Source organism: Colobus angolensis, unplaced genomic scaffold (genome assembly GCF_000951035.1).
Source record: "Colobus angolensis palliatus isolate OR3802 unplaced genomic scaffold, Cang.pa_1.0 Scaffold10, whole genome shotgun sequence".
Lineage (NCBI taxonomy): Eukaryota > Metazoa > Chordata > Mammalia > Primates > Cercopithecidae > Colobus > Colobus angolensis.
In genome coordinates this window covers 10,406,101-10,432,337 of record NW_012110919.1, presented here as the reverse complement: position 1 = coordinate 10,432,337, position 26,237 = coordinate 10,406,101, and the positions used below count along the sequence as shown (strand labels likewise).

At 37.2% G+C, this 26,237-nt stretch overlaps 1 protein-coding gene across 9 annotated transcripts in view; it reads left to right on the top strand.

The window, feature by feature from the left end:
* The window catches only part of ANKS1B (ankyrin repeat and sterile alpha motif domain containing 1B), a 1,301,363-nt gene that overhangs the window by 838,602 nt on the left and 436,524 nt on the right, over nt 1-26,237 (top strand). For 4 of the 9 annotated variants that reach the window (XM_011934518.1, XM_011934508.1, XM_011934499.1 and 1 more), the window contains exon 1: nt 16,105-16,805. In XM_011934518.1, coding sequence (XP_011789908.1) covers nt 16,602-16,805 — 204 coding nt within the window. In that variant the 5' untranslated portion in view covers nt 16,105-16,601. Of the gene's footprint in view, nt 1-16,003; nt 16,806-26,237 lie in introns of those variants that run through there. The other 5 variants (XM_011934483.1, XM_011934476.1, XM_011934469.1 and 2 more) reach the window with 3 other exon arrangements.

The window sequence follows — 26,237 nt, the reverse complement described above, 5'->3', positions numbered from 1 at the left end:
TCTGCTTTGCATTTCTGTTTTTGAATTTCAGAACGGCTATCCTTTTATCAGGAGGAAGCATTGTTCTTATCGGTTGTCTCTTTTCCTGCTATTTTTTTTTTTTTTTTTTTTTTGTTTGAGACAGAGTCTCGCTCTGTCGCCCAGGCTGGAGTGCTCGGCTCACTGCAAGCTCCACCTCCCGGGTTGACGTCATTCTCCTGCCTCGGCCTCCCGAGTAGCTGGGACTACAGGTGCCCGCCACCACGCCCAGCTAATTTTTTGTATTTTTTAGTAGAGACGGGGTTTCACTGTGTTAGCCAGGATGGTCTCGATCTCCTGAGCTCGTGATCCGCCCGCCTCCTGCTAATTCTTATTGTCAGTTTTTCTCCATAAGGAAGAAGGATATGTAGTTTATAATTCTCAGCTCAGAGGACATCTAGGATTGGAAAAATGAGATACTGCTACTTACTAGTTAAAAATAGATTTGTTATTCAATATCTTTCTTATTCTTTCCTACAGAAATGAACACTGTTCACTCCTAGCTTCTACACCTGTATCACAAGATGTAAAAGACGGGAAGGCAGGCTTACACAGACACCAGCACTTTAGTTATTAGTGGAATACAGTTTCTTTCTCCAATGTGGGCATAGCCTTCTTAAAAAAATTGTGTGCTTTTTTTAAACCAGTGCCTTCAAAAATAACCAACTTTATTTAAAATATGTTAAAATAACTAATTATCCCTTTTGCTAATTACAGTAGAAATAAGAATCATCCTTTCTTTGCCAGTCTTGGCCCCATGTAGTTTTTTTCTCTTTTTACTTTTAGATAAATTGCAAAGACCAGGCTGCTTAGTGCTGAAGACCTGGCTATTGGTGCATATTAGATAAGACAAAGCCTCTAACAACATCATGGGTTTGGGAATTCTGATCACTTCACGGTAAAATTAGCTTTCCTTTTATTTGGCCAGACTGCTCACCCCATGCATTTTTGTCTGTTGGAAACAAAGAGAACTGGGCAAGGAAATGCACTGATGGCTCAGGACCAGTCTCTTGGTTGAGGGACTGAATGAACAACACAAGTATATATTTTACTGGCAATAAAGATAATAATATATCCCTAGGATTGAAATAACTCTAAGTTGCAGTGCTTTTTTCACGTGCTATTTCATTTCAGTTTCAAATGAAACCATGAGCTAGATGGGGGTGAGGTGTCCCCCCTCATTCTCCCAAAGAACAACTAAGCCCCCAGAAACTAGTTTATTGCTCTATATTAAAAATAGAAGCAGCAAATATTTAAATCATGGAAAAGAGCCAGGATTCAAACCCAGGCAGTCTGGCTCAAGAGTCTGGGCTACCGACCTCCACACTGTCCCCCATCTCATCAAGGCAGCTGTCTTCTGGACACATAGCGCAGGCATCCATGCATTGCAGACCAGCTGAGCACCCATGTGGAAACAGCACTGAAGCTGCAATATTTCAAAATCACAGCAGAGCCCTTTGCTGACATGAAATAAAAATATCCAAGTGCTAGGTTTTACTCTTCTTCCGCCTCTTGTTATTTCCTCCTGCCTTTTCTCATGGCTTTTCACATTAGAAGCCAAGAATAATGAATGTAAGGTGAAGAGGGGAAGGAGAATAAATAACAACAAAATAACCCCAAGAGGCCCTTTTAAAACAAACTTGCTGGCATGTGTATGGATGAGCATTCTCACTCCTGCAAAAGGGCAAATTTCCCATCCTGTGCACCTGGAACAGAGAAGCAGCATAGAGTAGTGGCTAAAAGTTTGGGAGGCTCCAGAGCCTCCCAAAGTTAGGCTCTGGAGCCAGGCTACTTAGGGTTCAAGTTTTAACCGGTCAGCTTTAGACAGTTCATAACTTCTCTGTATCTTATTTTCATTCGCTGTAAAAGGAGATGATAATGACAGTACTACTAGTTTACTGTAGCCAATACATGTAGAACATTTAGAATAGAAGCTGACTTCCAGTAAATAAATGCTCAATATATGTTTGCCGTTGTTTTACATAATGAGATAACATATATAAAAGGCCAGACACCTAGTAGGTGCTCAATAAATATTAGCTACCTTCTATTTTCTATGGCTTTGCTAACTGGAAAAACACATTCTTTGACAAGTATATGCCTTATGTCAGTCACCTTGATGCTAGGATAAACAGATAGTTATTACATTTTGGAGGGTTCAGCCAGTTTCTTCATCTTTTTTTTTAAACTCTTGTCCAGAAGTTTTCCTTCATCCTTCCCAAATGTCATTTGCCTACTTAGCAAACATAATTAACTGCTGCCTCTGCCAAATCATTTTACTCACCTTAACTCTTTCACCAGAGTTTTACCAAGTAACACCTATTAAATCAGGTAGTGTTTTCACTAATGTATTTCTTCTCTCTATGTGGTCACAATAGGAAGTCATGTCTCTAAGTTTTAATTTCTCTCATCTGAAAGGACATTTCTCTAAATGAGGAACTCGTTTTCTCCACGAGGCTATAAATTTCACAAGTATATGGATATTCAAAGCTATCTCCCTACCGCCTGGCAAAATGCTTAGAATATAAATATTTATTGAAGAAATCAGTGAATGCTGAAGAAATGAATAAAGTATAAAAAGAAGTATTTCTCCCCTAATTAACTGGAACCTAATTAAGAAATGTCTGAAATTAATCAGAATATTAGCTGCCTTTTACTTTTAAAAGAGTAAATTAATTTTAGATACCTAAACTAATATTGAGTTTATTTTAATACCGTTATGACAGTCGACACAGAGAGACTCTGTCTCGAAAAAAAATAAAAATAAAAATAAAAAAAGAAACCCATCAAACTGTTTTCCAAAGTGGTTGTAACATTTTCTATTCTCACCAACAGGGAATGAGAGTTTCTCTTAATTCACATCATTGTCACCACTTGGTATCGTCCGCCTTTTTAGTTTTAGACATTCTAACAAGTAGTATCTCATTGTTACTTTCATTTGCATTTTCCTAATGACTAGCGATGTTCAGCATCTTTTCAAATGCTTATTTCCCTTCCATATATCTTCTCTGATTCCGTTCAAATCTTTTGCTCATTTTTAAAAGTTGATTTATTTTCTTATTTTACTGAGTTTTGAGAGTTCTTTATATATTCTGGATATACATTTGTTATCACATGATTCACAAATGTTCTCTTCTAATCAGTGGTTTGTTTTTCATTCTCTTAATATTGTCTTTCAAAGAGAAGAGTCTGAAAATTTTAGTTGTTTATCATTTTTTTCTTTTGTAATTGTACTTCTAGTACCTAACATAAGGTTAAGACTTTCCCTACATTTTTTCCTAAGTTTTCTTCTAGAAATTTTGTAGTTTTAGATTGTATGTGTAGGCCTATGATACAGTTTGAGATAATTTTTATATATGATGAAAGATATGGATCAAATTAATATTTTGACATATAGGTATTCTATTCTTCCAACATAATTCATTGAAAGTCTCTCCTTTCTTTACAGATCTGATTTTTCACCTTTGTCAAAAGTCAATTGACCCTCTGTGTGTCACACTGTTCCTGAACCCTGTATTTTGTTTCATTGATCTGTTTGTCTATCTTGACCCCAATATCCTATTGTGTAGATAATGTCTTTATAATAAGTGTTAAAGTCAGGTAATATAGCTTTGTCAACTTTGTTCTTTTTTTCAAAGTTGTTTTGGTTATTCTGGGGCATTTGCATTTCATGTGAAATTTAGGAGAAGCTTGACAATTTCTACCAAGCAAAGCACCTCTGTTGGGATTTTGATTAGGATTATATTGAATTTATAGACGTATTTGGGAAAAACAGATACGTTAACAATGTTGACTGTGCCAATTCATTAACATAGTGTATAACAATGTTGACTGTGCCAATTCATTAACATAGTGTATCTTTCCATTTATTTAGGTCCTGTATAATTTTTCCCAGCAATATTTAATTGGGTTTGACACATCTTTTGACAGTTTTATTCCTTAGAATTTCATAGTTTTGGTGCTGTTATAAATTATGTTGGTTTTTATTTCAAATTCCAATAGTTTATTGTTAGTGTAGAGAAATACGGTTGATGTTTGTATATTGATCTTATATCCTGCAACTTAGCTAAACCCACTTATTATTTCTTATAGTTTTATGTAGGTCTCATAGGATTTTATACATAGAAAACCATGCCATGTGTGAATAGAAGCAAGAACTTCTACTGCTTCCTTTCCAATATGAATGCATTTTATTTTTTTATTTTTATTTTTATTCTTTTTTGAGATGGAGTCTCGCTCTGTCGCCCGGGCTGGAGTGCAGTGGCCGGATCTCAGCTCACTGCAAGCTCCGCCTCCCGGGTTCACGCCATTCTCCTGCCTCAGCCTCCCGAGTAGCTGGGACTACAGGCGCCCGCCACCTTGCCCGGCTAGTTTTTTGTATGTTTTTTTTTAGTAGAGACGGGGTTTCACCATGTTAGCCAGGATGGTCTCGATCTCCTGACCTCGTGATCCGCCCATCTCGGCCTCCCAAAGTGCTGGGATTACAGGCTTGAGCCACCGCGCCCGGCCTTATTTCTTTTTTGTAACTTACTGCACTAACTAGAACCTCCAGTACAATGTTGGGTAGAAGTGTTGAAAGTGGACATCCTTGCTGTGTTTCTAACCTTAACAGAAAAGCATGAAGTCTTTCACAACTTAATATGGTAATAACGGTAGGTTGTTTATAAATGCCTTTTTATCAGGATTAAGAAATTTCTTTCTATTTTGCTGAGAGTTTTTATAATAAGTAGATGCTGGATTTTGTCAAATGATTTCTTGCATCTGCTGAGATGATTATATGGTTTTTCTTTATTAGTTAATCTGATGAATCACATTAATTGATTCTCCCATGTTTAAGAGACCTTGCATTATTGGGGTAAACCTCACTTAGCCATATTGTATTACCTCATATATATTGTTGGATACTATTTGCCAAAATTTTGTTAGAATTTTTACATCTATGTTTATGACAGACACTGATATATATGTTTTTCGTTTCTCATAATGTCTTGATCTGATTTTGGTATCAAAATAATGCTGGCTTCATAGAATGAGTTGGCAAGTATTCTCTCTCTTCAACTTTCTGGAAGAATTGCTATTATTTCTTCATTATATATTTGGTAGAATTTAACACTAGAGCCATTGAGGCCTGAAGTTTTGTTTTGTTTTGTATGAAGATTTTAACTGCAAATACAATTACTTCAATAGGTAGAGAGCTAGTCAGTTATGAATTTTTCTACTTGAGTGAGGTTTGGTACCTTGCTTCTTTCAATGAATTTGTCATTTCATCTAAGTTGCTGAATTTACTAACAGTTATTCATAACATTTCTTTATTATCCTTTTTATAGCCATAAAATCTCTTAGGCTGTCACTTCTCTCATTCCTGGTATTGATTACTTCTTTATTCTCCTTTATTTCCTGGTCAGCCTGAATAGAGATTTACCAGTTGGACTAATCAACTCAAAAAACAGCTTTTGTTTTCATTGATTTTTCTCTATTGACCTTTTGTTTCTTTTATTTCCCCTCTGATCTTTAATTTCCTTACTTCTGCTTATTTTTGTTGGAGTTAGCTTTCATCTTACTCTCATTTCTTAAAGTGAATTCTGAGGTAAACGATTTGAAATTCTTGTCGTTTCTAAGGTAGGCATTGTTCCTTACTAGTATAGTGGTGAGTATTTCTGCCTGTCTAATATAGGCATTTAGTACTATACATTTATCTTCAAGTACCATTTTACTTGCATATCACAAATTTTGATTCACTCTGTTTTTATGATTAATCAGTTTAAAATATTTTCTGAATATATGGGAAACTATTCTAACTAAACTACAAACAAATGGAAATAGAAACTTCAAGATTAAAGGATATGAAATAGTGGTGACCAATGAATCTTTACAATAATTAAATCTAAAATGAAATGTATAAACCAACTGGGAGTGTGCCTAAGACTCTTTAAATAGGAGGAATACACTATGAGGAAATTCTAGTAATCAACTAGGAAAATGTTTACTAAATGATTATCAGCAAAACCTAGGAACTGGTTGGGAATAAGGCAGATGGGTAAAGGAAAAGCATTCCAGAGATCACATGTGGTTGTAAGAAAAAGAGAATGAAGAAGGGAAAACATTCTGAGGGTCTAATTTTACTGGAGTATGAAGGATATAGAGCATTTTTGAGAGGGAAATAATTGGTAATGTATTTTCAAATAATCATAGAAAAGTATATATCTGATCATTACAGCAGGGAAGAATAAAGTAACCTTGAAAGGAATAGAGAAGTATCTCAGAGTCGCAAAGTTAAAAAGGGAAAAATAGAGTGAATAAGAATGTCACCAGAGTACCAAAAATGAAGAAAAGGAAAATGAGGAAACAACAATGTAAATAAATATTAACATAAAATAAGATGGAATGGTTAAAATCAAGCATGATTGTCATTACTCCAAATTGTATTTGCCCATTAAAATGTAAGCCAATAAAACTCCAGATTAAAAAATTACAGCTCCGGGCTATTTATGAGACACATTTTTAAATGCTAATTTTTTAAAGTTAAAAATGTTGGAATAGACAACAAAAACATGATCCATAAAAAAAATTGATAAAAAATCCAACAAATGCCTAGTATCTGGTCTATGTAAAGAATTCTCAAAACTCAACAGTAGAAAAACAATCCAATGAAGAAAAGAGAAAAAGACATGAACAGACGTTTTAACAAAAAGATACAGTCAATAATATTTTGTTCAACATGATAAGCCATGAGGGAAATACAAATTAAAACCACAATGAAATATCAGTACATACCTATCAGAATGACTACATAAAAAAATTGACAACACCAAATGCTAGTGAAGATGCAAAGAAACTGGATCATTTGTATGCTATTAATGGGAATGTAAAATGGCACAGCCACTCTGGAAGAGAATGGGTAAATGGTGTGGACATCCATATCATGGAATACTACTCAGAAACGAAACAATAAGCTGCTGACACACTGGATAATTTGTATGGATTTCAGAGGAATTCTGCTGAATGAAAAATCCCAATTCCAGAAGGTTACACAGTAACCCTGATTTTATTCATGTAACATTCTTGAAATGATAAAATGATAGAGATGGACACAGATTAGTAGTTGCCAGGGGTCAAAAAATGGGAAAGGGAGGAAGAAGGCTATGGTCAGAAAAAAGTTCTAGGAGGGATTCTTACAATGGTGCTGTCGGTGTCTCGACTGTGATGACAGCCACATGATCTACTCATGTGATAAAATTGTACAGAACTAAACACACACACACACACACACACACACACACACAGAGTGCGTGTAAAACACAGGACATATAAACAGGGTCAATGGATTTTTTTCAGTGCCAATGACCTGGCTGTGATATTGTGATACGGTGCTAAAGTCATACAGGATGTCACAACTGGAGAAAACTGAATAAAATCTATGCAGAATCACTCTCTCTATTATTTCTTATAAATTCATGCAAATTGACAATTATTTCAAAATAAAAATCTTTAAAAAAAGAAAATAAAAGGATGGATATCAGGCAAAGATATCCTAGAGATAGCAGGCAAAGAACTGAATAAACAGTGGTTCATCCACATTATGGACTATTATGTAGTTATTTTTAAAAAGTTTTAAATAACTAAAAATAACTTTTAACTTTTTAGAAATAACCAGTAAATAATCAATTAAAACTCATTTACTTAGCAGAATTTTTTTTTTTTTTTTTTTTGACAGACTCGCTCTGTCGCCCAGGCTAGGGTGCGGTAGTGTGATCTCAGCTCACTGCAACCTCCACCTCCCGAGTTCAAGCGATTCTCCTCCCTCAGCCTCCAGAGCAGCTGGGACTACAGGTGCCTGCCACCATGCCTGGCTAATTTTTGTATTTTTAGTAGAGACAAGGTTTCACCATATTGGCTAGGCTGGTCTTGAATCCTGACCTTGTGATCCCCCTGCCTCGGCCTCCCAAAGTGCTGAGATTAGGCATGAGCCACCACGCCCGGCCAGTAGAATTTTTATAAGATGTTAAATGAGCAAACTAGGGTTCAGAAAAGTGAGTGATATTATTTCATTTTGATGAAACCGTACCAAAAATACTCTCCCATATACGTATATATCCGAGCATATCTGCCTTTGTGTGTGTGTTATTTGAAAATGGGTAAATATATGTGAATATATATACCAGTTTGTTAACATGAATAACCTTGCAGAGAGGATAGATGATGCAGATTGCAGGACAGGAATGGAGGAAGGAGTAACCAAGAAAACTAGAGAAGAAAAAAAACCCAGAGCACTAAAACTAGCAATATGTATGAAACAATCCCAATGTATATTTATATACAATTATGTATGTGCATTTTGTTCTTGTAAATTTAAAGAAATTTTAAGATTTGTTTTTATTGTTATTTTATATCATCATTCAATAATTTTAAATCTACTGATACACTATATAAAAATATATATATAAATAACTGATTTAAAAGGTACAATTCAGTTGTTTTTAGTATATTCACAGAGTTGTGCAACTGTCATCACAATTTTAAAACATTTTCATCACTCTAAAAAGAAACCCTAAATCCATTAATAGTCACATTCCATAGTTCCCTTCTCCAGCCCTAGGAAACCCCTAATCTACATTCTGTCTCTATAGATTTGTCTGTTCTTGACCTTTTATTTAAACAGAATTATATAATATATAGTCTTTTATAACTAGCTTTTTTTGCCGGGCGCGGTGGCTCAAGCCTGTAATCCCAGCACTTTGGGAGGCCGAGACGGGCGGATCATGAGGTCAGGAGATCGAGACCATCCTGGCTAACACTGTGAAACCCCATCTCTACTAAAAAATACAAAAAAATTAGCCTGGCGAGGTGGCAGGCGCCTGTAGTCCCAGCTACTCGGGAGGCTGAGGCAGGAGAATGGCATAAACCCGGGAGGCGGAGCTTGCAGTGAGCTGAGATCCGGCCACTGCACTCCAGCCTGGGTGACAGAGGGAGACTCCGTCTCAAAAAAAAAAAAAAAAAAAAAAACTAGCTTTTTTTTTTTCACTTGGCATGATGTTTTCAAGGTTTGTGAAATTTGCAGCATATATCAGCACTTCATTTATTTTTATTGTCAAGTAATATTCAATTGTATGGATGCATCACATTGTATTTATCTTCTCAAGGGTGTAGCCTTGGCCATCTGCACAGTTTTGGGATGGCAGTGGTTATACCAGGGCCCTCTTTGTCTCTTTTCCTAATCTTTCTGTTGTCTGTCTCATTTGATATCACATCCAGATATTAGACTCCAGTAATTGCCTGCTGATTGCTGTATTGTTTTTGACAATCCATCAGCTATAAATTGCTCCAGAGTCTGCTCCAATTAAATTTGGGAAGGAGGAATTTTTGAAGCTAGTATTTGAAGTTTCTTTTGACCTCAACAGGGCTCTTCTTAACTGTCTTTCTCTGTTTCTCTAAAATTAGCTAACCTACCATTTAGCTTATTTCTCTACTGTAGCTGTTAGTCACTTTTTGATTGTTTGTCACCAGAATATCTCCATTGGGTTTTGGGGGGGGATTTTTTTGTTTTGGTTTGTTTTGTTATTTTACAGACAGGGTCTTGCTGTGTTACCCAGGATGGAGTGCAGTGGTGCAAATCATAGCTCACTGCAGCCTTGGGGTCCACCCATCTCAACCTCCTGAGTAGCTGGGATGATAGGCACATGCCATCATCTCTGGCTACTTTTTAATTGTTAGTAGAGATGGAGGGCTTGCTATGTTGCCCAAACTGGTCTCAAATTCAAGTGATCCTCTCGCCTCAGCCTACCAAATTGCTGGGATTACAGGAATGAGCCACTGTGTAATCTCCATTGATTTTGATGACACGTTTAGGTTTAAACTTCCTCACACTCTGTGTCAAATAAACTCAGTCTCATAAACAAATGGAAAAACATTCTGTGCTCATGGATTGAAAGAATCAATATGGTTAAAATGACCATACTTCCCAAAGCAATCTACAGATTCAATGCTATTCCTATCAAACTACCAACATCAGTTTTCACAGAACTAGAAAAAACTTTTCTGAAATTCATGTTGAATCAAAAAGAGCCCGAATAGCCAAAGCAATCCTGAACAAAAAGAACAAAGCCAGAGGCATCGCATTGCCTGACTTTAAACTATACTATAAGGCTACAATAAACAAAATAGCATGGTACAGGTACAAACACAGACACATAGACCAATGGAAGAGAATAGAGAACCCAGCTCTAAAGCCACATACCTACAGCTACCTGATATTTGACAAATCAACAAAAATAAGCAATGAGGAAAGGACTCCCTATACAACAAATTGTGCTGGGATAGCTGGCTAGCGATATGCAGAAGAATGAAACTGGACACCTACCTTTCACCATATATAAGAACTACCTCAAGATGGATTCAAGATTTAAATATAAGACCTCAAACTGTAAGAATCCTAGAAGAGGCTGGGCATGGTGGCTCATGCCTGTAATCCCAGCACTTTGGGAGGCCGAGGTGGGCAAATCACAAGGTCAGGAGATCGAGACCATCCTGGCTAACACAGTGAAACCCCGTCTCTACTAAAAATACAAAAAAAAAAATAGCCTAGCATGGTGGCGGGCGCCTATAGTCCCATCTACTCAGGAGGCTGAGACAGGAGAATGGCATGAACCCAGGAGACAGAGATTGTAGTGAGCCAAGATAGCACCACTGCACTCCAGCCTGGGTGACAGAGCAAGACTCCATCTCAAAAAAAAGAAAGAATCTTAGAAGAAAACCTAGAAAACACCATTCTGGACATTGGCCTTGAGGAAGAATTTATGACTAAATCCTCAAAAGCAATTGCAACAAAAACAAAAATTGATAAGTGGGACCTAACTAAATTAAAGAGCTTCTGTACAGCAAAAGAAACTATCAACAGAATAAAAAGACAACCTACAGAATGTACAGAATGGGAGAAAATATTTACAAACTATACTTCCAACAGATATCTAATATCCAGAATCTATAGGGAATTTAATTGAACAAATAAAAATAAATAACCACATTAAAAATGGGCAAAAGACATGAACAGACACTTCTCAAAAGAAGACATACAAGTGGCCAAAAAACATACGAAACAATGCTCAACATCACTGATCATCAGAGAAGTGCAAATCAAAGACACAATGAGATACCGTTTCTCACCAGTCAGAATGGCTATTACTAAGAGACATAATAGCTGCTGGCGAGGCTGCAGAAAAAAGGGATGCTTATGCACTGTTGGTGGGAATGTCAATTAGTTCAGCCTCTGTGGAAAGCAGTTTGGAGATTTCTCAAAGAACTTAAAACAAACTACCATTTGACCCAGCAGTCCCATTACTGGGTCTATATCCAAAAGAAAATAAATCATTCTGCCAAAAAGATATCTGTGCTAATATGTTCATCGCAGTACTATTCACAATAACAAAGACATGGCATCAACCAGGGTACTCATCAATGGTGGACTGGATAAAGAAAACATGGTACATATATTCCATTGAATACTATGCATCCATTAAAAAAGAAAAAAATTATATCGTTTTCAGCAACATAGATCAGCTGGAGCCCATTATTCTAAGGAAATAAATGCAGGAACAGAAAAACAAATGCTGTATGTTCTCACTTATAAGTGGGAGCTAAATATTGGGTATTCATGGACATGAAGAAGACATCAGTAGAAACTGGGCACTACTGGAGTAGGGAAGGATGGAGGGGACAAGGTAAGAAAAACTATTGGGTACTATGCTGAGTATCTGGGTGACAGGATCATTCATGCCCCAAACCTTAACATCACATAACATACCCAGGTGGCAAACCTGAACATGTACTCCTAAATCCAAACTAAAAATTAAAAACAAGCAAATAAGTCAACCTCTTGGGGGAAAGCTTTAGAGCTTTCTATTCTTATAAACTGATTCTCCCTTTAAGCAAAATCTTTGAGCCAATCTTCCACGCAAGGGGCAGGAATGATAGCCTCTGGTCTTCTTAGTTTACCTTTCTGGGCATGGAACCTCTATCCTATATGTAAGCAGTCGAGGGCAGTCAAGATCCCAATATTTTTGGCCTGACCCAGCTGGGATGAACTTTCCACTCTATGAATGGGGTCTGGGTGGAAGAAGGGAGCCCCTGACCTCTCAGCCACACTCGCCAGGAATTGAACTTCTACAACTTAGATTTAGAGGAAATTGGAAGTGTTGGCCTGCCTCTTTTGATGAGATCCCATGCCTCTTGGTTGGGATTTGAGGAGAAGGGAAGCCCTTTCTCTTGAATAATTTCAACCAAAGTGGAGCATCTATGGAGATGAGTTGCAGGGGAAGGAGGGGCCAGAGGAAGCCATGGCTCAAGTGCTACAGAATCTCAGAATCTCTGTTCTTACCAAGTTTTAGTGTCTGTTTTTGGAATAAACATTTTTACATAATATGCTCTTAGGACACTTTGCAAAGACTTTGATGGTTGGTTTTTGTTGGCATTGTTTTCGGTTTTTGTTTGTGTAGGGTTTTTTTATTGTTTGTTTATAATTTTCAACAGTTAAGTTTTTTGACTGGGGCTTGGACCTGTGGAGCTCCTCACACTGCCATTATGGGAGTAAAACCCCTAGAATTATTATTTTTTAAAAGACTGTGACAAAGAAAATTCCTGTTTTCACCACATACTCTCAGCTTCAGTTTCCCTATGGTAAATGGGGATAATAATTCACACCACACTGCCTAGGACATGGTAGCCTGGAATAATGGTCAGTTTCTTCTTTCCCTCCTCTTGTCTCACTTTTGGAATTAAAGACATTCTAGTTGAATAAAGGTTCCTGCCTAATTAGTGTGTTGTTATGCTTTAAGAATTTTAAGACTCCATAAAAGTATTTTAGGTAAAGCGAGTAATATATTTAAACACTATTACATAGTGATCTTCAGACCTGAACCAAGATTCTTTTAGAGGTTTGACTCATGAGAAAAATACTTTAACAAAACCACAAACAAACAACATGACTCAGGGTCTTTTTTTTTTCCCTTCTTCCCTCTTTTTTATACCTCCCTCTACCCCATCCTCTCCCAGCTCATCCTCCATGTATTACAACATTTTGTCAACATATAAAAATTATTGAATAAAAATTGAAGGATTGAATAGCTAAAAGAATAAAATTCAGGCAGTCTATATAAACTTTGTAAAGCAGTTCATAACCAGTATTTTCTCTGAGTTGTGTTCTTATGTAGCAGTCTGAACCTTGAAATAACCCCCACCACAAATATACTCTTTTGTAATATATAATTTTATTTATTTTTATTGATCTAAGGGGCACAAGTACAGATTTGTTACATGGATATATCCATAGTGGTGAGGTCTGGGCTTTTAGTGTACCCACCACCAAAATAGTGTACACTGTACCCATTATGTAATCTCGCATCCCTCACCCTTCTCCCACTCTCCCCCTTTCTGAGTCTGCAGTGTCTATTAGTCCACTCTCTATTTCTGTGCACACACACATTCTTTCTCTCCTCTCCCTCTTTACCTCTCTCTATATTAAGAAGTGAGAATCTCAAGAAAGCCATTTCCAATATCATTTATTCATTTAGTTACTCATGCATTTATTTAATAAAGTTTATTTAATAAGTAGGATGTGTATGGTGCTCTGCCAGGCACTTGGTCCCTGGTTTGCATTTTAAGAGATGAAACAGGTTTGAAGAATTGGCCAATCAGCATGTGCCTTGCCAAGCCAAAATGTTATTGTCATGTTTGTTCAATTTCTACGTAGTATACTCAACTGTTTATAATTTAAAATGACCAGGAGGAGCACTGTGGTTGTGATCCTAGGAGAAACTATAATTGAGACTTTCCTTTTTTTCCCCCTTGTAACAGCTTTAGAGCTGGCCAGGGACAAATGGCATCTTGTTTTTAGCTTCTCCTACAGGTAATGTTGAGCAGCTAGAATCTATTAAAGATTGATTCATAGACTACTACAAACTCTTTGATCTTCTTAAAAAATCCAGGACCAATCAGCAACAAAGCATAATCCAGTACGATGCAGTCCACCCGGGGCTGCTTATTCAAAAAGAGGATGAGGATGATGAGCTAAAAGACAGACCTGAAAAAGTCTATTTAAAAAACAAGTTATCTTCTTTTAAATAAATAATGTAGAGACTTGGGATAAAGTTAAAACTTTTTTTAAATTTGAAAATAGAAGAATTTTTTGTACTTTGGATTGTGAAATTACATTATTTTGTTTAGCAGGTATGTACTGAATCTTTACTATGTGCAATATTAGCAAGCATATTGCCTGCTTTCAAGAAGTAAGTCAGACACAAACAACTAAAATTGAAGGCAGAAAATACCTGTTACAATAGAGGGCCTAAAAATGCCATTTAAGACAGAGAAGAAAGAGATTTGTTCCTGGTAGAAGACTAGAGGTTTCATAATGGAAATAGCATCTGATTCAAAGCCAACAAATGGACAGAAATGTGGGGACATAATAAAACCAACCAAAGCACATTATGGGGTGCCTTTAGAGACTGGCAAGTAATCCTGACTGGCTAGAGCAGTGGAAAAGGGGAAATAAAGTTAGATGAACTGCAGTCAATCATGAAGACCCCAAAATATCATCAGAGGAGCTGGGAGTTGATTTTGAAGACAACAGAAAACCACAGAAGGGTTTTGAAACAGGGAGTAGTAATCAAAACTGTGTCTTGAAGGGATTATTCTGATACCATGCATAAAATTAATTTTTTTCAATATTAGAGGTAGAAAGACCAATATAGAAGTCATTGTTCCGCTAGGCTAGGTGTGCCTGAACTATGAGGACAAAATCAATGTAGGCGGCAGTTCTGTAAACGTAAAACAGGAAATAGAATCAAGGGAATGGATCACACTGGGAAGAGGGGTGATAGAACTTGGGGACTGATTTCAGTAGTGAAAGAGAAGTAGAAGGTGTTTTAAGGTTTAATATCTGTGTGCCAGGAAAATTGACAATGCCTTTAAAAAGAGAAAAGAAACAGAAAAAGATGAGGTTTGAGAAAAAAAGAAAAGTGATGTTTCATTTATTCAATAAATGTGTATTAGGCACTTACTATGTGCCAGGCGGCTGCTCTTGGGGGATGAGAGAGTTGTCTTTAAATTTTAAAGCTCTTTATGTGGAAGAGGCACCGTTCTCAATCTGTGCTTCTCCAAAGGCTGAGCTGGAGCACTGAGTAGAAGCAAGGTAGGAAGTGAAATATCTTTCTAATAAATTGAGGCTTCGTGAGAAGTAGTAAGAGCTCTGTTACAGGCAGTATTCAAGTAGAAGCTGGAAGATATTCTTCTAGGAACATTTTAGCCAGGGATGCCTCCTTTAGGAAAAGGGTTAGACTAACCTTTCTGCAGCTTCTCTCCCAATCTTAAGAGTCTATTTCTTCTGATGATCTAGTCCTGTGGGTTCTATTCTTAATCCCTGGTTTCTCCCAATTGTAAACTAAATTACCAAGTCTATCTGCCATTCAGTGAAACTCACACATTTACATCTGTTATTCTTGAATTATTTTGGGTTAGGGCTCATCTTCTTTATTAAAAAAAAAATTATACCCTGTTAATGTTACCTTTATAGCTAATTTAGAATGGCAACCCTGGTAGATTGGGTTATAAATATCAAAGGGGAAAAAGGATTTCTTGTGCCTAATAATACTTTTGTTTGGAAGAAACCATGCAAACAAGAAATAAATTAACTCGACTTCAAGATTGCGATGCAGTTTCTGTGTTTTGCAGTATTTCAAAAAAGAAAAAAATATATCTCTCGGAGACACTTATGTTGCTATAGCATGGCAAAGAAACAGAATAATTATTCTCCAAACACTGCAAAGCTTCAGATCAGAAACATTTATCTGTGCTGCATTTAAAAAAGAAGAAGAAAAGACAGGAAAGAAAGGAAAAGGAAAAAGGGAACCTGTCGTGAGCTCTGTTATAAGCTATAGTTCAAGCCTTGCGTTTCCTGGTGTCTTTTGAAACGTAAAATTCCACAACAAATAGCTCTGTAACGTATAACCAGTATGAAGATTCAATTCAGATTTAAGCACTTTGGTTTGCTTTTGAATCTTGCTATTTTCTGCATTTGTTTTGACTGCTCTCATCATTCAAGATTGACGCTTGGATGGGTGTGTAGGAGGAAGCAGCAGCAGCAGGCTTACAGCTTGCAGACAAAAAAAATCTGCCTTATCTGATGGCTATTATTGAAAATGCGAGGTGTAGCCTGGGCTGGGTAATGAAGGGGAGCGAGCGAGGGGGAGCAAGGAGCATGGAGCTGCATACTGATGAGTGTAGGAGTACTTGATAAAAAAGAATTCTGGCTGCCGGCCGTGCATTGCTCATTGTGGAGTACTCCAACAATCACATAGAACGCAGACCAGCCCAAGCTGACAGCTTGATATGCCTTCTTCTGCTGCCTGGTTTTGGGGGCTGTATGACGTACTGGTCGGTAGTAAAGATTAATATGTAAGAAATGTGGAGCTAGGATCAAGTCATACTCCACAGCCTGCCTGACAAACTATGTTTTACTTCTGACTTTGCTCTCTCGCTGAGAACATTAATCTGTCAAGCTGGCGGGCTCCTTTGATAGCAACTTTCCCAGGGGCATGATGTGGCAATGCCACCTCTCAGCCCAGGACTACCGCTATTACCCCGTGGACGGCTACTCCCTGCTTAAACGCTTCCCTCTTCATCCTCTTACAGGACCCAGATGCCCTGTCCAAACAGTGGGACAATGGTTGGAAAGCATTGGGCTACCTCAGTACGAGAACCACCTGATGGCTAATGGATTTGACAATGTGCAGTTTATGGTAAGACGCTCTCTGTGTCCACGGAGCTGCCTTTTGTCTGTCTTTGCTTCTTATGTGTCTTACATGGCTCAGAGGCAGCCTGATTTGCACCAAAATCGGTCAGATTTATGTATGTAACTGCATTGGAAAATTGGATGCCCTTAGGACTGAACTTACTGTGTACATACAGACTCTTGCTAAAAAATGAGATCTATATGTATCCATATACATATATGTTATATGAATGAACTGGTAAGAGTGCTATTTATAGGCAGTGAAAGAAGATTAATACTGATATTCTCCCTGTCATTCTTTGTATGATTTTTTTATAAATTTGTAATCTTAGAATACTTGGATTATATCACTTTTCAGCTAATTCTTGATTATTATATTATTTCACTTGAGCATCAGCATTTAGTGGTTAATGAGACAATTGGCTGTGTTTATGGTGTGAAGATCATTTCTTTTCCTGATAATTGTTCAATAAGCAGTTTAAATCATTAGCAAATTGCTTCAGATGGTCATTTATGGAGAGCGTCTACTTCCACATGCTGATTGAAGAACGATGAAGTATTGTTTATTACTTTAGGCAGAAAATAAACACTTTGGTTATTTAGCTGTCAATATTTAGAAAGAGAGGTTGGTGGACTAAGTATAGTCATGTACTTCTGAATTCTGCTCTACATGCAGTCTAAACCTGGCATGTGCTAAGTTTCCACCGTTTTGCATATAGGTGAGGAAGGAGGATGGGGAACCGTGCAAACCAACAATTCAGCTTTCTAATCATTCCCATACCTCCCCCGGTGCTCATCAGTTCCCCTTGTTAAGCTACGTCACAGCTCTATTACCTTTCCTTTATTTTAAGTACCCATCACACATATCACTGATCCCTAAATTTAGAGACACCTACATAACACGGGCATGTAGCACACAAGTGACTTGTGGAACTAAGTAATAGCCCTGCCTAAATAAAATAATAGGGCTGACACCTGCAGCTTACTAGTACCAGAAATGATAACACAATAGTGAGAGCTGGTTATATTTTTTAATTTCTATCTTAGATTACTTTTATCTGAGGTTGACTTGAGTATTATAGATTTGAAGATTATTAACATTATGCAACTTCTGCTCCTTCTCCAAAAGTATGTATGCCCAAGAGTTTTTAAAAATAAAAGACATAAATATAGTAAGATATATGAGATCTAAGTAATTATATGCACAGAATGCTTTATAAGTGATTTGTTGGGTTTTTTATACTGAGATATGCAGCTACTGTTATTTTTCTTGTGTTTATCAAGTACTATCACTGGTTATATAGACAAGATATTTGGGTATTGAAATGGAAAAAAGTGAAAGTTCTTCAATTGCTATGAAAGTCTTAGAACACTGAGCAGATTTAGGACAGACTTAGGACACTAAACAGATGGCATTAAGAATTAGAGGAACTATCAAACAGAATTGAAGTCTTTTTATTATTATTTATGTTTACTGTACATTTCAATATCTTAATTATTTCTCCCTATGTCTACTTGAAATAAGGGTTTCTCATTCCCACCCTTCAAATCCTTGTCCAAATTTATTCTGGTCCCATGAGAAGTTAGGTCTTTGGATTTCCTGGATCATTTGGCCACACTGAAAGACTTTAATTCAGCTTATTTTTCCTCCGAATGTTAAACACTTATGAGCAAATATAATACCTTTTTGAAAGCCTCGAACTTAAAGGTTAATCAAACAGGTTTCAAATAAGCTTTCAAAGAGAGATTGTAAAAATTATTCATGAATGAATCATGTATAAGCCTTCAAAATTTATATGGAAGGCAAAATCCTGGGTATATGTGATATAACCAAGGGCTAATCGTAGATTATATTCTTTACTTGTTTAATTCAAAGTATTTGGTATACTTTTCTAGAAAATAAGAAAATATTATTAATTTAGATGGACCAATCAAATACTTTCTTCATGAGAGAATTATCTTTTAAAAAAACTTTGAATTGCCATTTAGAGGAGTTAATTAATTATGAAAATGAAACAAATCATGAAGTGGTATAATCAATTAGTGCTTTACATGCTGTTATACACCATTTATTTGCTACTAGTATCATAAGCAATTAATTTCTACCTTTATAAAAATTATTTATTGATCTATATAATCTAATTTATGTAATTGCAAACTTAGTTAAATACATGAATATGATTGGCTTGCTGTAAGAAACATATTTCTTTAATGTGGTGAAAAATCTGTTAGACTTACTTAGTTTCCACTCCGTATCATATTCTAGCTTTTGTTTTTCTTGAAGCACATTCTGACCTGCATTTATTCCTCCGGTTGCCTAAGCAACAAGCAGCACACTCCTATTAACTATGATGTAGTGCAGGTCTTATTAGCGTTTTTGAACAAGACAGTAGAAATCAAAAGGATATAATTAATGTTGGTTGAAACATCATAGTGCATCCATGCATAGATGTACTTTATTTAGGAAATATTTTCAGAAGTTAATTTTTTATTCAATCAAGAATCCATTAATGAATGCAAATTTAAAATGTCCATGTAAGTAACTTAAAGTATTTATTGAAAGCTTTAAAAATTATTCGCTAAATCTGTTCTAAATATATACTCTCACACATTAATGCAATACATGGATGATTTATCTCCATGGCTATGATTATCTTTAATAAGGACTATTTTCACCAATGTCCAGATATGGTTAGAAAAGAAAGACCCCAGTTGTTTTTTGTTTTTTGGTATTTGTATTTTTTTTTTTTAAAGAGAGTCTCACTTTGTTACCCAGACTGGAGTGCAGTGGTGTGATCTCAGCTCCCTGCAGCCTCCATCTTTCCAGTTCAAGCGATTCTCCTGCCTCAGCCTCCCATGTAGCTGGGATTACAGGTGTGCACCACCACACCTAGCTAATTTTTGTAATTTTAGTAGAGACAGGGTTTCAACATGTCGACCAGGCTGGTCTAGAACTCCTGATCTCAAATGATCTGCCTGCCTAGGCCTCCCAAAGTGCTGGGATTACAGGCGTGAGCCACCACACCTGGCCCCCCAATTGTTTTTAAATGTTTGTTGATTATTGCTCCTCCTTCAGGCTGATACTTATTCTTGATTTTACTGATGTGTGATTTTTTTCCCTGTATCTTAAAGACAAAATTTCAAACTTTTCCTTTATGTATTTCATTTTGGTTTTCATTTTGGTTTGTAGAATATTTATGCACACAGTTTAGATCTTTCTGTGTCCCTAAAAATGTAAAATAAATAGAAATTTGTACAATCAATGAATAGTTTCAAAAGTACATTGGGTCACCTAAGACTTTAGGAGAGTCACATCTATGTTAAAACCAAAAGCCACTTCACAACAGAATTTTTTTGTCTGAAAATCTGCCCAGATCCCACCTTACCTGTTCATCCCCTCAGAAGTCAAATATCACCACCTCCCTCATGCTTGGCAAAGCCTACCTGATACTCACTAACCTCTGGGAATGCTGCCATGCCCTCTGACATTTCACTCACTTCCCCTGAGTTTGCAACATGGAGAATGTGTCTAAGTTTCAACATTTTTTTTCACCAAGGAGTTTAGGTATGAAGTGATTACTGTACAAAACGTGCATGCTTATTTATTTCCTTGTTATATTTGTCTCTACCATCATATTTATTTTTCAAAGTCTAAAGACTGCTTCCTAAATTTTAAGTCCCAAAGAATCTATTCTTATCTTAATAACTTTGCTCATCTGTATTCTCTACCCACTCCTCCTGGACAGACATTTCCTTTCCTTCCCTGCTGTCTTTTATCCTCAAAGGTATAACTCAATTCCTGCCTGGTTTAGGTAGCTTTCTTTAATGGTTGCAGTACAGAACAGACTCTTTTCTTCTGAACTCACGCAGTGGTTACATTTGACATGAAAAAATATACATTTGGCATGCCATTATTCTCTCTCTAGAATTAGGAGTTAAGTTTTCACTTGTATGTATCTTGTCTCCCCAATTAGACTGGAAGCTTCTCAAGTCCAAGTTCTGTGTATTCAGTTTCCTTGCTTTCCTCACAAGTCCCAGCATAATGCTGTGTGCATAGAAATCAGCCTGTAAAAACCGAAAGCACAACAGATTGTTGTAGGTGGACCTCCAGTCTCATTTTTAAACTGGAAGCCTTATTTTGCCAATGGGAACATGGACCATTAGTACCCTTCACTCATTCATGCAAAAAACACTCCTTAGACATCATTTATGTGCCAGAGACAGTGTTAAGTAATAGGGATGTGACAGTGAATAAGACATGATCCTTACCCTCAAGGAGAGTACAGTATTTCCCTTAGACCTATATTATTTGCATGCACATCACACATACACACATTTCTTCATGCACACATGAGTGCACACACACTACACCAAAGGGATCTTGCCCCTCATTCTTCACATAATCACCATCACTCAACATATGTATTTACTAGCAGTTGGTTTGTCAGCAAAAAATTACAGTAGATAATAGAAGAGGTCAAATCTAACATAGCTTGAAATAAAGGAAGATGAATATACTGATGATATCAAAACACTGGCAGTGTTATGGTAGATTCATAGCCTGAAGACTGTATTAAGAAGTTTATATTACTTGGAGGAGGGCTGATCCATAACCTCACCATGATAACTAGCTGACAGTTATATTTGTAAACTCTAATCAAAACGGGGAAGAATGAAATTATTACCAACTCATTTTTTAAAGCACCTCCTGTGTTTCCAACAATTGCCAACTAGATTGACTTGGAATGCTTTGACCCTTATTAAAATGTTCAAAATGCAGCCTTTAAAGAATAAGAAATAACAATAATACTGATGGCCCGACATGAATTGGCATTTTTGTACACTTGGGTGGATGGCATTCATGAAAGACTTGCTGAAGGTTAAAGTGAGTAGTGCCTATTAGACACTGAAGTGGAACCACAGAGCTCTTGGAGTCATCCATTTGAACAAAACATTTGCGCACGATAGAGCTCATACATATTTAATTAAAACATTTTTCCCATTGCTGTGGTGCATTTTACACGTTAATAGACTTACATCTCTTTTCCACTTTTACATAACTTTTCTATAATGAAAACATCATTTGCAGTTGGCCTGAAAAAGTGACCTTTTAAGTATCTTAGTAGCATATTGTGATCCAAATAAGAAGTTAAACTTGTGAAGTAGAAAAATTAATTGTCCTTAAAGGGTTAGACTAGTCACCACCCCACCCCCCCACCCCCGGGGATAATTTCTTGTTCCAATATTGGTTAGGAAAATGTTGTGAACTTACTGAGATTTAAAGATACAAGAGAAAAATGCTTGCCAAATTTCCTATACCTTCTTATTTCTCAAAGAGTCTAGGCTCAGAGTTGAGTGGGTGGCCTTATGTTGAAAGTACAGCTATAGTTTTCTAAAGTAATTTAGGCCAATAGTTACAAACCCACTTTTGAAAGAAAAAAAAAAAAAAACATAACCTTTTCAACTGCCGGAATTTAAAAATCTGTTGGTATCTAAAAGTCAAAGCCAAGAGGGAGTAATTCTTTATCTGGACAACAGCTTAATTACAAATATAATAGGCACAGCCTTATAGTGGTGTGAGATAGAACCAAAGTAAGACTTCTCATTTCCACTATCTTGTTTCTCTATGATTCAGTTTACTCATCTGTAAAATCAATCTAATGAGGGGTCTATAAGAAATGTTCTTTTCAATTGTTATTTAATATTTTGAACTCTTTAAAGAGACAAGTACAATATTGGTGCTGGCAGAGCTACTAATTTTTCTTGTGTATCCCATTAGCCTTGCACGAATACTGATTGCTTGTGCAGCAGAAAGTCAGAAATGAGGGCATGTACAGGGATGACCATCTTGGAAGAATGGATTTCCGAAAAAAAAAAAATTAGCCATGATTCAAATCTTGTGTTAAAAATGAGCCTTTTCCTCCTTCTGGAAGTTACTCTGATTAAATTTTTAAGCACTAAAATATGCTGCCCCATTTTCTAATAATGCAGTATATAACTCCCATTACTAACTAATGCTCACATGAATAGGCCTTTAATTTAGTCATGCAGCATATTTGCATAATTTGATCTCCAGTATTACTTCAAATGACCAGATATTTGAGATGAGAAATTTTCCTCATGAATCAGAAAAGTTACCAAAGCTGCTGAATTACAGCCTAATTTTAAGAAATCCAGCCACAGTCATATTTCTATTCTTCTTTAAAAAGATATATCTCTCAAACAAGTGTTCAGTGGCAGTGACCTCCATTTTCTCACTTCCAACCACTTCTTAACCCTATAATCCAGCTTGTTTCTCAACAAAAATTGGTCTCTTTTAAGTCAGCTCTGATCTGCTTCTTACCAGTTCCCTGCCCCCACTTGTTTTTCCACTTTTCTTCTCTTAGTTCTCTTTACAATATCTGATTTTCAGTATCCACTCCTTCTTATTTACTCTCTGTTTGTGTTTCATGACATTAGACTCCCCTTTGCAATCACCCTTGTTGTTCTACTTCTCCTCATGCCTCCAAACAAGGGTGGTGCTCTACGTCTTTCCATTCCTCAGGGAGATCCCTGGTTCTCATACATCCATTTCTGTTCCCCATGTTTCACCTCTTTCTACCTGGTTCCCAGTGCTGTCCAGCTATTCAGTAGACATTTCCAGATGCAAAGAGCATTTAGCACAGACCTGGCATAGAATCAATGTCCAGTAAATGTTAACTATCCTATAGCCAGAGTGATCTTTCTAGAGCACACATTTGCTTTAGCACTACTCTGCTTAAAATCCTTCACAGGTTCTCAGTTACCTATGGGAGAGATTATAGGGCATTGCTAAAATCCTTAATATGACTTTCATATTTAGGATCCTTAATGACCTGGCCCAAACTTATTTCCAGCCCTATCTTTCACCGCTTCCTCTTTTTGCAATAGAGAACTGCATATTTTTCTTTCATTGCCTGGCTTTGCACATGCTACTGTCTCTGCCAAGAATGATCTTCCTTTCCCTCTTAACTCCGTTTTATCCTTTAGCTCTAAGCGTACTTGTCACTTTTTTTAGCTCTCAGTTCTTTTCTCAACCTCCAAGTATGGGTTAGGAACTCTCCTTCTATTGTACCCTTTTGAAAAACTTATCTTACTGGGGTACATTACCTCTTTACTTGTCCATCTATCCCCACCACTTCTGCCATATATAAACACTAGAACAAGGGCCAGCAAACTTTTTCTGTAAAGGGCCAGATGGTAAATATTTTAGGCTTTGCAAGCCACATGGTCTCTATTGCAACTACACAACTCAGCTGTTGTAGCATGAAAGCAGCCATAGCCAAGTACATAGATGAATGGGCGTGGGCATGTTCCAATAAAACTTTATTTACAAAAACAGGCAGATCTGGTCAATGGGTCATAACTTGCTGACCCTACTCTCAATTTTGAGTTCCTTATGAGTTAGATATATGCTTTTATCCCCTGTATCTCCAGGCACAGCCCGTAGTTTACACACATAGACGCAGGAAATGTTTAATGAGAGGAAGAAGAAAGCAGATACCGAGGGAGGACAGAAGCAAAAGAAAGAAGGCAGGAGAAAGAGAGTGAGGAGATCAGGCAGGTGGCTATATGAAGGGTTTCTGAAGGCCTGTTTAGTTTAAAGAGAACCCAGCCAATAGCTGAGGCTGGTCAGAGCACAGTCCAGCCTTCAGGAGTCTAACGAGAGCTAGGGAGGGTGTTTTTGCTTTCACCAAGCCAACTGGGGTATATTTTCAGCAAGGGAATTGCACAGGCACAGGAACTAGAAAAACACAGCTGCAAAGGAAGCCTGTTGTTCCCTATGTTTGGAATTCCTTTTTCTTCCTTCTTCACCTAATTGTGTATCATTGTTCATGAATCAGCTTAAGCATCACTTCCTCCAGGAAGTATTCCCCAACACTATCCTGCCGTCTGGCTGGCGTAACTGTCCCTTCTCTGTGCACCCACGGTGCTCTGTTCTTAGCTCTATGCTAGTCCTTATTATATCGCATCGCAGTTCTTTTATCTGTTCAAATGTCTGCTTCCCCATCCCCCCAACAGAAAGTAAATTCCTTAAAGGCAGAGACTGGGTCTTGTTTATCTTTCTATTCCTAAAGCCTACCACAGAGCTTGGCATATAGTAGCTTCTTAATAAATATTGATCAAATGTAATTTTTAAGTTCTATGTAGTTCCATATAAACTATCCCATATAATTGTCACCAATACCATCAGTATTAGTATACTTACAATTAGAAATAAAGAGGATGAAACTCAACAAGGTTAGAAAAAATTGCTAGCAGAGCCTAGATTTCAAAACCAAACCTCTGTAACCTAAAAGTCCCTGCTGAATTCAGTAAAAGGACAGAATTTCACCGTTTCTCCCTTCACTTATTCAGCAATTGTTTCTTGAGCCACTGTTATACTGCAGGCACTAAACAAGATACTAGCCCTGCCCTCAAAGCACTCCCAGTTTGTCATACTTCTGGTCCTTTGAGGGACTTTGTCTTACTTCTTATCTTCTCACTTGCTTGCTCTGCTTCTCAAGAGGATGTCTATTTTAACCAGACAAGAATGCTCACTGCCAAATAAATATATGCCTTCACTTTTGTTTACAATTTCCCTCCTACCTAACATAGCCTATGTCCTCCCAATTGCCAATCACAGAAGACCTACCTCAAGGTCCTAGGCCCTCCCCTTGCTCCAGGGAGCCTTCCACTACTGACTTGGAACTTGCTCACCTCTCCAGCCTTATCTTTCACTGCTCTTAAGCTCTGGCCATGTTGGATTACTTACAGTTCTACAACAGTGCCACACCTACTCAGACATTCTACGTCTCTGCCCAGAACACTTGCTTCTTGCACTCATTCTTGCACTCTTACTTCAAAAGTCTGGCTTAGGATTCCCTGCTGAGGAGCCTTAAACAAATCTTTGGTAATGCTCAACTGTCCTTCACTGTCCTCCCATGACACCCTGTGCATACTTCTCTTGGAGCAGGCTTATTACATGGAACTGAAGCATCTGCTTCTTTTCCAAAGTCCTTCCCCTGAAACAAAGAACAGTGCCCTGTTCAATGTTGTTTCCCAGTTACTAGCACATAGTAGATCTTCATGTCAGTTTGCTATGGCTGCCACAACAAAGAACCACAAACTAGGTGGCTGAAACAAGAGAAATTTATTGTCTCACAGTTCTGGAGGCCAGATGTCTGAGACCAAAGTGCCAGCAGGGTTGGTTCCTCTGAGGGCTATAAGGGAAGGAGCCATTCTGGACCTATCTCCTTGGTCACCTTTTCCTTGTGTTTCAAATTCTCTTCCTCTGTGCATGTCGAATATGCACCAGTCATATTTGATTAGGGCCTACCCTAATTACCTCATTTTAACTTGATTACATCTGTAAAGACCCTATCTCCAAATAAGGCCACATCCTACTATACCTACTAGGATGTGTATCTACATCCACATA